The sequence below is a fragment of the Lolium rigidum genome, chromosome 5 (assembly GCF_022539505.1).
Source record: "Lolium rigidum isolate FL_2022 chromosome 5, APGP_CSIRO_Lrig_0.1, whole genome shotgun sequence".
Classification (NCBI taxonomy): domain Eukaryota; kingdom Viridiplantae; phylum Streptophyta; class Magnoliopsida; order Poales; family Poaceae; genus Lolium; species Lolium rigidum.
The window spans coordinates 181,190,370-181,206,923 of NC_061512.1; the positions used below are offsets into that span (position 1 = coordinate 181,190,370).

Here is a 16,554-nt window from a genome sequence, read left to right on the forward strand (position 1 = left end):
CGGCAATCGCCGCTGCCACTGCTCCTGCCTTCCTCCTGCTTGGGTGCTGGCACCTATGGAAGCAGCGTGGCCAAGCCAAAACCCCTCACTCGCCCTGCTCCTGAAGATGTGCAGGGGACGATGCTGTCCTGTGGCGAGCTCGTTTTCCTGTTGAACTTCGTGGTTCAGTAGATGATTGGCTCGCTTCTACTCTGTAAATTTCCCTATGTATCGCTGGCTTACGCCTCCCTATGTAAAACTATATGTGGTAGTTGGCTGGGGCGCAATCAGGTGGACTGAACTATCAGAAATGATGCAAATAATCCTACAGTTATCTAGTAGCTTGTCTTTCCATCATCAACAAAATTGCAACGAGCAAATGGCATACTGTTTACTTGGAATTAAATTTCATCTAACTAACTTTTCTCTTTTTTCCTTTGAACAGACAAGATTTTGCTATTAGCAACCACTCATGCATACAAATTGGCCACTTGGTCTCAATGGGTTGACCAAAGGCAGTATATTGCAGCAAATATCTCAATGGGTTGATGACTTTTCAGTTCCACTTGGTCAGCTCGTGCTTACACAAATAAACAATGCATCACCAAACATGCTAGCACTTCCACAAAGTAAAATACTACAAAGTAATGCAATTCTCCCTTGAACCGGTCTTATAATCTCTTAGGTACATTATGAAATTAGACAATGTAACAGTTAGAAGCCACACAAGCATGGGTGTTTCAGGTTTGCATTTCTTATGCTCTTAAGAGTAACTAATTACAAATAACGATAAAATAGGTCCAATTAAGGCACTCAACAGCTTCGCTCATGAAAAGAAAAGAAAAGAAAAACAACAATGGTGTTGTAACGCTATAAGTTGAAAACCTTATTGAAGATTTTAGAGGAGAACACTAGCATCACCATATCTATTTGATGAAGTAATGATGACGCAGAGGAACTATGCTTTCAACAAAGGTATGAGTGCTGAAAGGAAACTCGGACTCTGGACAAGCAATCTCCAGCTCTTCCGAATTTGAATTTGGATCATAACAGTAGAGGCTCTTAGCAAACAACTGTACCCAAATTTTCCCATCATGGAAGAGTGCATTTTTTGGAGTGAAGTAGCATGATTGCATCAGCAAAGGCAAGGATATGTGATATCTGTGAGTCCAGCTCTTCTTATCATCGTTATCGAGCATCAATATGTCCATTGTACGAGGTAGACCATCAAGCGTACCATCCACAACAAGCAAGCATAGCCTTCCCTCGAGCTCAGACAAAGAGCAGTGCCCTCCATAGGTCTTGCGCAGAGGAAGCCTCATGACATCAAACTTCTCCCTTTCAAGATCCAGGCAGTTGATGCGTGATGAAGCAACATAACGAAACATCGTCAGATAATACACGGTTCCATTCACATGCATCCCTCTATCTATCGGTGTCCCGTCGATACTCCCGACTTGTCTCCAGGCTTTCCCTCCAATCGTGAACACCTCGCAGCACGCCTTGACAGAACCAAGATCTCCCGGATAAAAATGCGCAACCTTGTGTTCCTTAGTCGACGGGCAAAACCCCAAGCTATGCCAATTGCACGACGAGAACTGGCTGCTTCCTGCAGTGTAGTCCGGCGTCGGCAGCACAAGCGACTCACCGGTCGTCGGGTTGAGCAGTTCCACCGCCCCTCTACTGTCGCCTAGGCAGAGCAGGCCGTTGCAGGAGTTGTGCACGAAGAGGGTCCGAGACGCCGCGGGCCTGGACAGCTGGTACATGTGCCCGTTGGCGTCCGCGAGCACCGTGGCGAGAGATCGGTCGTTTGCTCTATCATTTGTGAAGAGCAGCAACTTCTGCTGGCCACGCTTCAGGTGCTCGTGCACGAAATGCAGGTCGGAGAGCAGGGTCATCCAGGACTTGCACACCGTCCTGCAGGACGCAAGCGTGCGCGCAGGCAGCCTGTGGAATACCTCGGTGAGCGCGTCGCTGCAGAGCTGCCGCCCATCCTCCTCCGTCGCCCTTGCTTTCTTCTTCCCTCCCATTTTCTTTGACGGGACTTCGGTTTTCCCTCCCATCGAAGTCTCGCTAGGCGAGGACATGCTGAGCAGAGAGTCAGAGAGCACAGATTACCGGCAGGCTAGAGCAACGTCGAGCGGCCCTGGCTGGTTACTGCATTTCCAGGAAACAATCACAACTTATCAGCACGATAAACGCGATAATTACAGTAATCTGGAAAACCCAATTAGCTTCTTCACATACCTCCATGATCCAGCCCGGGCAGCAACTCAGGGTGTTCAGCTTCAGCCTAGCTCTTGAATCCAAGAAACAGGGGGCCAATTTCAGTACAAATAAACAAGAAAAGGAACAAGACCAGCAAACAGCACTCACAACAAGTTGCAGAGCCTGCATTGCCGCTTCCAGGAAGTCGCTCATACCACCTGCCGGCTGCCACCAGAACCTACCCGAACCACCGGAGAATTCAATACGTCCCCCCAGGGAACTCACGTCACATGGTAGGTAGGTGGGCGGCGCGGTGTCGAGCACTCGGAGGAACCAAACCTACCGGCCGAACGGACACAATCAGTCAATCAAATCAGCGAACCACCGCCCACCGAATCGGGGCGGCACAGAGATTGACGGGAGGGCAGCGGGAGTTACCTCTACGATCCGGAGGAGGAGGGCTTGCCTCGGGATCGCCGAAGCCGACGACGACGACGACGGCCGCGGCGGCGACTTTCTTGTCCTCGCCGCCCTCTCCCGGTCCTCGTCGGTTGCTTTCGTTTCTGGACGGAGGAAGGGGGGATGGATGTGTGTGTGCGTATATGAGGATGACGACGCTGTGCTGGCTGCAGCCGTCGCGTCGTCGTGTCGACCCGACGGGACGTGAGCGGTCCGATCTGCGCCGCAGCGCGAATCTCCAGGCGTCCGGTGCTGGGGGCCGTTGAGAGTGGGTGGACGGCGTGGGGCCGCTGTGGGCCGGGAGGTTCCGGCCTGTCGCACTCTGTGTCCAGGAGTCGCGATCATGAGGACGACGGCGACCGCCGGGGCAGGCATGGGCCACTTTTTCCCTTTTGTGGGGGGGGGGGGGGGGGGCTCCGTTTGCTAAGTTGAAAAATTTGATTCGTTGGTAAACTCCGTGTCAATGAGGTTGACGCTTGCTGCGAGTGCGCGTAGGAATGCGAAGGAGAAACACACATGATAAGTTCAACAGGAGATACTCATTCGCTGCGATATTGTTTGGATTTTGGGCACCAAGAACTTATCATCGATGTGAAAATACCACACAACCTTGTAAAATATGGTGTGGTGGACCAAGAACTAGGTTTTCAAAAGTGAGTCTTTTGGTCCCCGTTCGTTTGGTAACAGTAGTTATAATGGTTTTTTTTAGGTTCCATTTATTCTCCACCTACTCTCACCCTTTTATTTTCATCACATTCGTGGCCAAGAGGAGGGCGTCGCTACCACGGTGCCAACTAACACATCCTTTAGGCCGTTCGAGGAGGATAGGTTGTAGCCCCCCCCCCCCCCTCCCCTCTCTGTAACCTTGATTTGTCGTTCTAGATGGAGATTAGGAAGGGTTTTGGGGTAGATGATCCATGCCGGTTAGGGGTCGACTCAGTGGCGTACTTACCATAGAGCATGGGCGTTAGCTTCGGGTTTATAGACGTGTAGCAGACTATCCCTTATGGCCTCCTTTGTTTCACGTTGATCTCAGCAACGTCATTGACAAAAAAATTTATTTCAAGCAGAACACAACAGTGGAGGGTGAAAGACAAATGGGGCTAGACTACTAGGCTCAAGTGAAGTGTGAAATGCCATTGATTTTTTTAATCGGCTAGAACACAACCTAGATATGAACCAGAGTTTGAAACGTTTGTGACTACAATTGGACTAAATCGAGGTGCCACGAGAAGCACAGCCATCGCAATGTCGCCGTGGCGGTCAAAGCGCCGCACATAATCCACCTTGTCGCGCGCCGTGTTGTAAATTTCGAGTGCCTTGATTGCCTTCTCGTGGAACTCGACGACCAGATTCTTCGCCACGATGGGCAGCACCCCATGGTGGTGCGACTAGGACACCAAATCCCCGAGGTTTGCCGCCATGTGGTGCTAGAACAACTTGAGGCCAGCCTCCTCGCCTGATGTCATGGTCGCATGATCCCGCTGGAGTGGCAGAAGTCAACCAGAGGAGCTTGTTAAAAAACAACCAAAAGAGAACAAGAACAAGGAAACGAGTATTTGATTTGCAACGTCTCTATTTTAGTAGAATCGACAATTTCTATGAATGTGGGAGTTTCTACAAATAGCCATAGTTGACGGTGATACTTATACCCTCGTGGCTGCCAGGCTTCGTACCCCGAGAGATTCATGCTAAAAACAAATCCAAAATACTCCTTCCGCCCCAATTTACTTGATGCGACCCATGTAGAATAGTAATTTTGTGAAAATCAAAACCAAATCGTAGTCCTCAAATCAAAATCAAACCCATGTGCGGGCTCACCTTCGACATCGAGCGCGCCGACCCAACTCTGGCGCAGGACGGGAACGGAGCTCCGGCACGGGACGGGTATGTCCAGATTTGATTTTTATTTGAGGACCACGTTTGAGAAAAATTAAATCAGCCAGGAGGTTTTTTTTTTTAATTTTCACCGGGGAGGAGAGGATCCCCACCTGAATTTCTATTTCCAACCGGCACAAAGGGCCACGTTTTACAGCAGGAGAGTTTTAGAGGAAGGGGGAAACACACGGGGGGTGAGGAGGAGAGCAGCTGCAAGAATCAGCATTTTACACAGTGCCTAGGAGAGAGGGCCAGGCGGCAGCTTCATCATGCAGGGCAGCCGGAGCACGAAGCTCCCAGAGAGCAGCTTCCTCGCGGCACATGGAGAGGAGGCGGGGGAGGCTAGCGCGCTCACCGCGGAAGGCAACCCCATTACGGTGCTTCCAAATATTCCAGCAGAGGAGGATGGTGAGAGTCGAGTTCGCCTTTGAGCTAGGAGGTTTTCACAAAATTGCTATTGTACATGGGTCGCATCAAGCAAATCGAGCCGAAGGGAGTAAATTCTTAGTGCCCCATGTATTATGCACTATATCAAAGCTAACCCACTTTGCTGAAATCTCAGCGTTTTGAGTACTATTCATGTTACTATTTTGTCCAATCGGTCTTTGGCACGTCTTTGATTTTTTACTGTAGATAGAGATAGGTAATGGTAGATCCTTATCTTCAGGATTTATTTTTTCCTTTCTTCTTGCTTGGGAAATCTGGGGTTACCGGCTTCTCTCCGTTTCCCTTCTTATCTCTTCCGAAAATCCCTCTCTCTCTTCTTTAATTTACCTTCAGTTTCCGGTTCTCCCGTTTCCTTGATCGTGCCATTCTGATCAGCGGCGGTCAAAGCGGTGGGGGCAGTTTCCAGCAGACATTTACCACTCCACCACGAAATATTGCCTCCATCCCCGAGATTTCTTCCCCCTCCGTTTCCTCTCCTCTCACCTTATTCATCGCTTTTCTCCAACCAATTCAAGGGCGGATGGCCTCCATGGACGCCACTCATGCATCTCAAAATCTTTCACGGGTACTGCCAGCCGCATGGTATCGCTCCCGCTCCATCCTTTTCCTAAGGTTGGTGCTCTCCTCTCTATCGCTGGTAGTAGTGGCGCCTCCCTGCTTGACCTCCTCGATATCTTCCGCCAGCTCCAGCAATGGATTCATCGGTGCCGATGGGAATGAACTACAATGCCGACTAAACTCCCAAGGGGGGCTTCCTCTTTCCCATCTCACATCCTCTCTTTTTCAGGAACCATTGGACATGGCAAGGACGGAGATGGATGCGTGTACCAGCGGATGCGACGTCCTCACTAGGCTCAGCCGCCCAAGCCCCGAGTGGAGGACGATTGCGAGCTCGACCCCACTTCTCTTCTCCGTCCTGGAGGAATAAGGTAACCAATGAAGTTCCCTGTCTTCCCTTTCCGCAGGCAGCAGATGGAGGAGAAGCGTAGATATCTCACAGATGACGCGCAGTGCACTCAGCTCCTGCCCCTTCGTACCTCTCTGCAGCAGCGCCAGGCTTCTCTTTCCATGGCTCACCGTTCTGACCCCGACATCTCTACTGTGGAGTTGAATCGGTCTTTGGCATGGAGACGTTCTCCATCCATATGTACTCAGCTTTTGAAGATTTACTAATTAGAGCTCCTAAACGCATCCCAAATCCTACCACTTTATAGTATAGATCCTGGTAGTAATGTGCTGTTGTAAATTCAGCTGGATGGCATGTTCAATTTGGCAGCAGATTTCCGTTCCCAACATCTTTTTCCACAGAGAGCTATCTACCTGAAAATACAGGCCATAATGAGTAACTATCTCCATCTTATGCTATACGATTCCAGTGTCATAATGAGTAACTATCTCCATCTTATGCTATACGATTCCATTGTTCAGCTAGCACATCCAAGAGTATATTTAAACAACTTTCTAGCTCACCTAGATAAGTTTCGATTAGAAAGATAGTCAGCTGCCTGCTTACTATCTTTTCCATTCTTTTTGTACATTTTTTTATTTTGATCTTCGCGACAACTTAGAACTAACCAGGAGAAAGGGAAGGAAAACGCATGAGAAGATCAGTTTTGATTAGAAAGATATTGTCAGCATGCCTGCTTACTATCTTTTCCATTATTTTTGTACATTTTTTTTATTTTGATCTTCGTGACAACTTAGAATTAACCAGGAGAAAGGGAAGGAAAACGCATGAGAAAACCTCATTATTTTTCCATCTGATCCTATTCTTTCAGGAGTAGCTGAATTTTTTTATTTCTGCAATTGGTATAATTAATCAATATATGCTATTTTTTTCAGGGCTTCGATGGAGCGGTGATGTGCCACCTCTGTGTTTCACAGTTGCCATCAGGTGATGTGCCACCTCTGTGTTTCACAGTTGCCATCATGTTTGCTACTTCAGAACTTGATGTTCTCACTTCGTGTGCTGGAAGGAAGACTGAACATTCATTAAGTTAGAACAATGTCTTTTTTGCTGAGTTGTCATATTAACATAGTACCGGCGTTTGACATTGTAAGAGTGCATTGAACTATTCTTCATGTCTCATGAAACATATGCATAGTTTATTGCATGGTTGGACAGACACTCATTTTCTTGCACTTCAGCGACTACAACGTCCAGAGCTTCAACAGATGGATGCATGAAGCAGCCAGGCAGCACAACTGTAATAACATAAGCTTTCTAATTGGTGATGTTTCATCCCCTGAGCGTGCCTTCCAGGTCATTTACTCTTACTGCATTCTCATCATTTGTTTAAGTATTCTACAACTAATGCATTGATTAGTATTCATGTGATACTGAGGAAAGTTATGATCCTCTCCTCATGTATATCTGATTTAGGGTGCCTTTATTTTTTATGCAGGTACAGTCCGTTCAGTCCTCATGAAGGTCATCTTTTTGTCCATTTTTCACTTTGTTCAAATATCATGTGGTACTGATAGCTAGACCAATTAGTTATGAGTTGTTGCAACAAAATTTTGATGTGTTGATCGTTGATATTTTGAATAGGTTATATAAAGAGGACACGAACTACACAGTGAGTTGGCATCAGCTTCTTTATCTGTATGATTCTTTGATCAAGAGAGGCTATGTAGCTTAAAGAGAAGACAACCTGACAACTCCTTGGCGTTGCTTATTTTGAACATGAGGTCGTCTTATCTAAATTAACATTTTCTATCCAGTCTTCAATTATTCACACTGCAATAATAGGTAACTGAATGTTCCTCCCATTTGGAGTCTTTATTTGTAGTAGTAAGGAACCCAACAGCTCCTCACTTTGACGGTGGCCTCCGGCCCTGCAAGTGATCTGCCACCGCTGGGTGAGCGCTAGACGACTAACAGTGCTGATGTCTGCTCCAGATTAGGGAGCATGGCATCTCCTGGAAGCTGCCCTTCTGCCACCCAAATAACGACCAGAATATGAACGATGCAGTCAGCAAGGTGGTGCGCGGATGACCGGTCTAGCAGACGAAGCCCACAGTAGGAGCTGGTACCTTTCCCATTCTATTGCAATATGCAAGGAATAGTTTGTTTTTTTCATAACCACCGATTCACATTGGTTCTAAGTATGAATTCGCTCTATTTTTGGTTTTTTTAGCTAACACGATGCAGCCATCAGTAAGTTCTAGCTTATAACGACGCTAATTATTAAAAGAGCTATTAGTTGTTTAGATGAGATGTACACTTAGGATAAGTTGATATTGCAGGGTTCCTTGCCAGCCAATCCAGTGGAGCAGTTCAAAGAGAAACTGAAGGAGGGTTTGTCTACAGGCTCGAGCCATTCACGGTTGTTGCTGCCTGGTCCAAACACAGGACAGCAAACCACCTCTATAAGATTAGAATTAGTCAGAACACAAAGGTCAATGATGTTGTTCCGGTGCCTGGAAACTTCCATTTATACGCATATGACACAAAGCCATTTGATTATGTGCACTGCCCGAGGGTAAAGATGCAACTCTGCTTGCCAATGCTTGGCTTGCATATGTATTCTATTTGACAGTGGTTCTATGAATTTGATTTGATCTTCATACTTTAAAGCTTATCATTGGATTTTGAGTGTACAAGCGATAGCCGTAGGTAAGGGAAATATTTTCATGTCTCAATGCTACCTAGCATAGGCAGTTTATCTGGTTCTCTAATATATCTGCGGCATAAAAAAGTAGAATGCAACTTCTTTGTTTTATTGTTTTCTCATCAGTGATGTGCGGATGATCCATCCTGAGCACTTTTGCCTTTTGGTGACACAACTGTTGTTCTTGGAGGTGATTTTAGACGAGTCTTTCAGTTAGTTAGCAAACATTATATACATAGAAATTAAGAAGTGATTTCAGTCCCTGGAGCTAAAGTTTCAGGTCCCGGTGGACAGCATGGTCCCTGCCGAGCACTTGCAAACCAGCCATTCTTGCCAACTACAAGGAGCAAGCTCATTTTCTTTCACATCATTTCGTGTATTACCACAGGGTTGCTTGTGTGCAATTTAAATTTCATGAACAATTGAGAATGGCTGGTGGGCAATTTACCAATTTGCCTCATGAAATTTCTGGCCACGCGTGGGAATCCGGGGTCTGAGACAAAATAAACACCAATCCAATCGGTGGGAGTATTAACTAGGGGAAAGAGAAGGGAGTACCTGGATGGGGGAGAAGCATGGAGGAAGGGGGCGCTGGGAATGGTGGGCGTCTACTAGTTGCGCGAGCCCTTGGGCGGGCGGTCCCAATCCACGTCAGTGTGGCATGCGGTTCAGCTGTTCACCGGCGACTCCGCGACAGTGAAGCAGGTACGGCTCGCCGGCCGCCTCCACGACAGCCTCGACCGCGAGCTCTGCTTCTTTGCCGCCATGAGCCACCCCAACATCGACTCATCCGCGGCTGCTGGGGAGTGGGGATGGAGAGACCGAGGTCGCCGGCGGCACAGCTCCTCCTTTCTCTCGCTCGGATCTGCCCGTTGTTGTGGCACTCCGAGGACTCAGAGCGGCTGATGAAGGAGAAAGGCCCCATTGCTGTTCCACCTTCGCTGCCAGCGCCGGAAAGAGTGGACAGGACGCCGCCACGACCAAGTGAGGAGAGGTGGGTGAAGGAGAGGTGGGCCGCCGGTTCAATTGGGAAGGGGTTCGGGCTGCCGCGCATCACGGCGAGCTGCCGGGCTGAGTGACCCGACGGCATGCATGAGAGAAATCACCTATCTACCAAGGAGCTGGATGGAGTTGTTGCCAGTCTAGGAGAGGGGAAGACTAGCAGCGATGCTGAATTTAGGAGCGGAGTGGCAGTCAGAGAAGAGAGAGACAGAGGGTGTGAGAGTTGTTGAAGAGAGGCGATTTACACAAAAATAACCCAAAAGTGGAAGAAAAGCACAGACTGACCCTCCGGCGAAACTATTTCACCAATCTAACCCTTTTGTGTGGCGCCCCTCCCAAGGGCGCCACACATGCCCATGTGGCGCCCCGGCGCTGGCGCCACACACCCATCCTACGTGGCCCGTCGACGCCGAGCCGGTGACCCCGATCCGACGTGGCGGCACGAGTGGCGCCGCTCGGCCGGCGCCACACTTTGAAAGTGTGGCGCCCCTGGAAGGGCGCCACACATTGACTTAAGTTTGGGCGCCGCGCGCGCCCGGCCCTCTCTCTTCTTTCTTTCTCCTTCTTCTTCTTCTCTCCTTCACACCCAGGTTCATCACTCGCACTCTGCATCGCTCCCCATCCATTTGTCAAGGTAATCTCCTTCAAATGGATGGGGAACGATCTCCACTGACGTATCCGACGATTTGGCGGTGGATTTGGTGGAGAGGGAGGAGAGAGAGAACCCGGGTTGTGAGGAGGAAGAGAAGAAGAGAAAGAAAGAAGAGGGTCGGGCTGGGCGCGCGCGGCGCCCAAACTTAAGTCAATGTGTGGCGCCCGTAAAGGATACACGTGCATGGATACACCAAATGGATGTCCATGTTTAGTTTTTCAACCTCTGCCAATGGTTCATTAGGCAAGGAAACTTAGGCAAATCCTATTTGACCCCGTAGCGTTCGCTATAGGGTGGTATCGTACCTCCCCACAACTCCTTTCTTCGCTGGCGCCATACTTGGGTATGACCAGTAGCGGTTGGAGTTGAATAAGACATAGGTGAGGCTAGCCAGGCATGGAGAAGAAAAGCATGAGAAGCTAGAGACGACGACCGACGTCTCTGGTGGAGGCGAGGAATGGACCTTACGGTTTCGGGTCCTGCGGGGTCGAAGTCACTCGCGATGAGGTCTTCGGGTTGCGGGTGCAGGAGGGTTCGAGGCAGGTGAAGGGGGAAGGGGTAGTGGGAGGTTTCGGGCGGTGGCGAACCAGCTGTGTGCTGTGGTCGAGGAAGGCGGGGCGGGCAGGCAAGGCACTATAAGGGTGTTTATGCTCTTAATATTTTTTTGGTGTTTGGTGAATACAAGGTTAGAGAGGACTAACATTTTCTTTAAGATCATCTAAAGGTCCTCTCTCCCTCTTATAGTGTTGGTCCATGTTTGCAAAAGAAAGAAAAAGAAGAGAAAGGGACTCGAAGATGGAGTTCGGATGAGCGCTACACGGTAATTCTTCCTTTTCATGTTTGGTGAATACAAGAAAAAGAAGAGAAAGGGAATCGAAGACGGAGTCTGGATGAGCGCTACACGGTAGTTCTTTTTCAGTTTTTCTCTCTCGAGTGTAGGAGTATAGGACCCTGCACTATTAAGAGGGGATCGAGGTTTTTATTTGGTACTTGGCTCAAATCATTTTTTCTCTACTTCCATCAAAGTTTGCTGTCTTTTTTTTTATCAATGTTTGCCACATTTATCTTGGTGTTTCTTTATGTGAGGTTTTTGAGCTTTTTGCTAGCTTTTCAACAAGCCCAAGTTTATCGAAAACAAAATCCGTATGCATCTTCTATTGCGTTTTCGAGTTTAGAGTTTTTATCGGTTTGTATTTTTAGTTAGGTCAAATCTTTCATGTTGATGTTCTTACTCCGTGATTGGATTACGATGTTTCTATGCATAAAGTTGTTGATCTCGTTGTTGTGATTTCAACAGCTCGTTTTTAACGATTTCAAATAAAAGGTTATTGGTAGTTAATTCCCGATGCTTCATTTTTTATGATCATTTTTTTGTCACAAGATCGTCATAGATGAAAAATTATGATGATTTACTAACAAAAATAGAGGGTCGTACCTAGGTCAGCATATTTCTTGTAGTGGAGCCCAATATCATCAAAATTATAGTTCCGATGCAAAAGTTTTGGCATTTTTCATACCGAGTGTTCCTGCTGTTTTTGTATGGCCGATCATAATGTGTGTTCGGCCGGTATGGCCGGGCATACACGCCCCCAACCAGCAATATTGGCCACTCATACCAGGTCTTAGGCCGGTATGACCGAGCATGCCTGCCCCGAACAACATTTCCGTCCGGTCCAACCGGGTGTTTGCCCGCATAGAGTTTGCTTGGTCGGATGGGACTCGGCCGTGCGTACCCATATTTTTCTGACCATTTGGTTCGAGAGGAACGTTGTGAAGCTGTGGTGGCCGTTACCTTCATGGGCATGCTTTCTTGCCCATGGTTAAGTCATCTAGCGGAGAATGTGATGGAAGTCGAGATATGGGGACTAGCAATGATAATTCGACTCTTCGTGGCGATGATGAATTGGCTTAGTGATTTTTGTTTTGGAGCAACGGCTTGGAAAGTGGGGGCGACAACACAAGAGAAGTTCAAAGTCCTACCTTCCAGGGTGAAAATCCAAGGTCTAACCTTAATTGGATGTATCTGGCAATGGGCTTGTTGAAAGTATTGTTTTTTGGAAGCGAGGACTTTTCTCTAGGGTAAAAACCTAAGATCTATGGTCTGCGACGATGGTGATTGTGTGATGTTTCCTTCTTGAAGGTGTCGCTTTTGGAGAAGTAATACTTGTGGTGGAAATCGAGTTCCACGCATAGGTGTAGTTGCACCTATTACTGAAAAAACATATGTCAAAATGTCTAAGAATTCCGAAAATAAATTCAGGGTGTACTTCCACATATTCTATGCCTACACACAAAGTGTCGCGAATTTTTTTATTTTCTATGGCCTGTGCAAAAAAGAAAATTTCTGATGTTCCAAAAAAAATTACAAGACATTTATTTATATTTTTTACATAGGTCATATAAAATATATTTTTTTCCACAAAACTTTCATGAGGTAACATAGAATGTTCCGATGCACGATGAGAAAACTTATTCGATTTATTTAACATTTTGTAACAAATTTTAATTTTACTTTTCCTAATAGGTATATCTACGCCTATGAGTCAAAACGCCTTGTCCGACTTGTGGTGCTATCAAGGTGGTGTAAGTACTGTTGCTTCAAAGCATAACTCTCTATAGTGAAACTTTTCTTTCATTGTATAATTCTTCTTATATTTTGGCTATGTGCATCTCTAATGCCACTAGAGCATGCATTGTTGCAGATGTAAAATATAATTGGTATCTTGATATTATGATTTTTATTGAAAAAAGCGTGCCGATACAAACGTCCAACGGTGCCTTAAATCAAAAATCATAGTGACCCGCATAGTCTCAACCGTGTTGAAAGACATGAAGCCGTCCGGGCTCCGGACAAACGGAGAAGTGATAATTCAGTCCTCTCAAGTCTCAACCAGCTTTCAATTCGTATGGGTGGTACTACACCGTCGAACTCCTTAATCTCTATAAATGCACCATTTGAGACGCAGTCCATGCCGCCATTAACGCACTGCGCAGGTCGCAGGGCAAGCTAGACACGCTATAGCTAGCTCGACCCTGCATACACAGAGACGACGACACGACTCGTGCCATGGCGTACCCGTGTCGGCCCCCGTATCCAGCTTCCTTTCTTGTAGCGCTCCTCGCTCTGCCTCTGATGGCAGCGGCATCCGCCGCGGCGCCCGAGCCCGCGCCCGCCATCGAGAGCAAGTCCATGGATAACCGCGGCCTTACCGTGATGCCACTGCCGCTGCCGTTGTCCGGCCCAGAGAGCCTCGCCTTCGACCGCCGCGGCGGTGGGCCCTACACCGGCGTCTCTGACGGCCGCGTTCTCCGGTGGCGCGGCCGCCGCCTTGGTTGGACCGTCTTCGCCTACAACGCGAGACACAAGCAAGCCTCCATCCTTGATCCATCTCTGAATCACACTGCGCATCTATTCTACACTACATAATACATCCATGCGTAGCGATTATAAACTTTCCACACCTGTGTTCTCGTTTGTGTGTGCAGGAGCGTGGGTATGTGCGCGGCGAAGAAGAAGCTGATGGTGCCGGAGAACGTGTGCGGGCGGCCGCTGGGGCTGCAGTTCCACCACAAGACCGGCGACCTGTACGTCGCCGACGCGTACCTGGGGCTGCTGAGGGTGCCGGCGCGCGGTGGGCTGGCGGAGGTGGTGGCAACGGAGGCCGGCGGCGTGCCCTTCAACTTCCTGAACGGGCTGGACGTCGACCAGAACACCGGCGACGTCTACTTCACGGACAGCAGCACCTCGTACCCAAGGAGGTAACTGAAACCGGCACAACGTCCTACCTTTCGATCGATATATGCATTAGTAATAGTATATACATATTATTATTGTCTTTCAAACTAGGGCTAGAACGTGTCTGGTTATCTTTTTATAATTTTGATAAATTTGTCTAAGATTCCAAAGGTATCTTAACAATACTTTCTCAAACTTGATAATTAACTTGTACTCTGGTGGAGAAAAAAGATGTCATAATTCATTACCAAATGATTTTTTCCTAAGCAGAGTACGTAAACCTACATCCTCACTTATTTTAGAAATTTTTTGTGTATCAAAAATTTGAAAAAAAAATATCTACACTTGAAATTATATACTGCTGCTTACTATTTGTGTGTAGGCCACATGCTATAAGTTTTCACTGTGAAAATTACTGTGTGATATAGTATAATCTTGTACTACACTCATCCCTTTTTACAGATTTATTTTGTTGTGATTTAGTATCAACAAAGAAAAATCAACAGTAATTTTACATTTAAATATATTTCCTACCTCCTATTATGTATGTGTATGTATACTTATTTGTGGATGGAGGGAGTAAGCAATACTTGAGCATTGAAATTGTATTCAAGATAACTCTTTTACCCCGCCTGACCGTTATAATCGTTTATGCATAAAACAAGAAAATTGCATTCTTCTATGAATTTTTTTGACAGCACTTGCTTCTGAACTGGAGAAGATATTATACCACATTTAGAAGAGTGAGACGTAACATAATTCATGCGATTAAGAAGTACGGAGTAACACCAAAATCATTAATCTCATCTCTGAAATTAATAGTTTGCAATCACCTGCTCCAGTCCGTTTGTGAAGGAGTACTAAATGTGTGACGGCCCTCGTACTACCAACAATAATGCTAGTCGTAGTTAATAGTGGCCTGAATATGGTTGCACCGAAATTCCTTTGTGCCATCACACATCAGGCAACTGACAGGCGCATTCATCTGGCACCCATACATCTCTATCCAACTCTTAAATTCACAGCTCAATACTCCCTCCTGCCTAAAATATGTTGCATATAAGTTTTAGTCCAAGTCAAACGTTGTAAAGTTTAATCATCTATAATGATATAAATACAAACATATACAACAAAATAATAATATTTTTAGAATTACTAATATTTTTAGAATTGTTATGAAATATATTTTCATATTATATGCATTTGATATGGTAGATTTTTGTATTATTATCTATATTTTAATCAAAATTTGCATATATAGTTTAACTTGCACGAAAAATTATGCACAATATAAAATGGGCAGAAGGGAGTATAATCCAACCTCCTAACAGCTAGCAGCTGAACTGACACTGCAAATTTTGGAAAGTAGGTATAAGTGGATAACTAAATTTCAAGATGCTGCATTAAGTCCGTCAGTTTGGAAACTTAATCTACTGAATTTTGGTCATTGCACAGCGAGTATCTACTGGTGGTGGCCCTGGGGGACGAGACGGGGCGGCTTCTCCGGTACAGCCCTCGGACACGCCGTGTTGCCGTCCTCCACGAGAACCTCTCCTACCCGAACGGCGTGGCGGTGGCCGCCGACGGGTCGCACGTCGTGGTGTCGCACACCGCGCTGTCGGAGCTGCGCCGGTACTGGGTGCGCGGGCCCCGGGCCGGCGAGAACGAGACGTTCGCGGAGCTGCCGGGGTATCCCGATAACGTGCGCTCCGACGGGCGCGGCGGGTACTGGGTGGCGCTGAGCCACGGCCCCAACGACGCAATCAGCGCCGCCGTCGACGCCGCGCCGACGATGGCCGTCAGGGTGGGCCGCGGCGGCGCCGTGGAGGAGGCGCTGGATGGGCTGAGCTTCGCGACGGTGAGCGAGGTCGGCGAGCGCAACGGCACGCTCTGGGTGGGATCCGTCGACACGCCCTACGCCGGCGAGCTCAGCCCACGCTAGAGCTAGCTGGCTAGTACGTACTGCGTGTGCGTTCATCTTCGCCGGCCATGATTCATCGATTCATAGATCGCCATTGATCAAGTTAATTGTGTAAGACAGTTTTACTGTAACGTGATGTGTACGTAGTGCGTGGCATGCATGTATACGTGCATGTCGACTGTGGTGTCTCAGAAGGGTGGAATGATCAGCATGTTGTTGGAATGGGTGGGTATATCATGTCATGTGTGCATTACAGCTTTCTGAATGTGTGGTTGTTTGGTGCGTGCCTGCAGGCCGGTGTAATTCATTGCGTTTGCCTCCTTGTTTGTCCAAGATAGTGAGAGTAGACCAGAGACCAGAGTAGTATCCAGCAGGGAGGCGCGTCATTGCGTCAGAGAGATCAGGTCAAACAAAACGCCTAGATCAGAAGTTGGCTGGTGGTCGCTGCCCACGCAATAAATCGGCATGCAAGAGGCCGTACCCATGGCCCTACGAGAGTACCCACTCGATTTCTACACATGCTTACTAGGTTGGAAGCAGACTTTCCAACGGATAATCTTGATGGTCTCCTAGCTAGGTGATTTTCATACTACCCGATCTATAATAAGTGTTGGGATCATATTTCAACAGATGCCCGAAAACTTAGTATGGATCGGAG

At 47.4% G+C, this 16,554-nt stretch overlaps 2 protein-coding genes and 1 long non-coding RNA gene across 4 annotated transcripts; 2 read left to right on the forward strand and 1 right to left on the reverse strand.

Annotated features, from left to right (window-relative positions):
* Positions 1-713: 713 nt before the first annotated feature.
* On the reverse strand, positions 714-2,136 carry LOC124651183 (putative F-box protein At2g02030). Its single transcript, XM_047190313.1, has one exon. The coding sequence runs from the start codon at positions 2,064-2,066 to the stop codon at positions 906-908; it is 1,161 nt and encodes a 386-aa protein (XP_047046269.1). The 5' UTR covers positions 2,067-2,136; the 3' UTR covers positions 714-905.
* A 4,734-nt stretch (positions 2,137-6,870) lies between these two features.
* LOC124651184 lies at positions 6,871-8,742 on the forward strand. Of its 2 annotated transcripts, none has more exons than XR_006987302.1 (2): positions 6,871-7,402; positions 7,523-8,742. It is a non-coding gene; the product is annotated as an uncharacterized LOC124651184 (long non-coding RNA). The 2 variants fall into 2 exon arrangements; XR_006987303.1 differs by having other exon boundaries at positions 6,871-7,234; positions 7,523-8,616.
* A 4,489-nt stretch (positions 8,743-13,231) lies between these two features.
* LOC124653981 (protein STRICTOSIDINE SYNTHASE-LIKE 10-like) lies at positions 13,232-16,229 on the forward strand. The gene is made up of 3 exons (XM_047193029.1): positions 13,232-13,605; positions 13,726-13,998; positions 15,431-16,229. The coding sequence occupies exons 1-3, from the start codon at positions 13,307-13,309 to the stop codon at positions 15,915-15,917; spliced, it is 1,059 nt and encodes a 352-aa protein (XP_047048985.1). The 5' UTR covers positions 13,232-13,306; the 3' UTR covers positions 15,918-16,229.
* Positions 16,230-16,554: the final 325 nt, after the last annotated feature.

Excerpts from the sequence above, each read along its gene's own strand:
- LOC124651183 (XM_047190313.1), bottom strand. The coding sequence starts at position 2,066 with ATGTCCTCGCCTAGCGAGACTTCGATGGGAGGGAAAACCGAAGTCCCG.
- LOC124653981 (XM_047193029.1), top strand. The coding sequence starts at position 13,307 with ATGGCGTACCCGTGTCGGCCCCCGTATCCAGCTTCCTTTCTTGTAGCG. Across the intron at positions 13,606-13,725 it reads GCCTACAACGCGAGACACAA|GAGCGTGGGTATGTGCGCGG; the intron begins GCAAGCCTCCAT and ends TTGTGTGTGCAG. Across the intron at positions 13,999-15,430 it reads AGCACCTCGTACCCAAGGAG|CGAGTATCTACTGGTGGTGG; the intron begins GTAACTGAAACC and ends GTCATTGCACAG.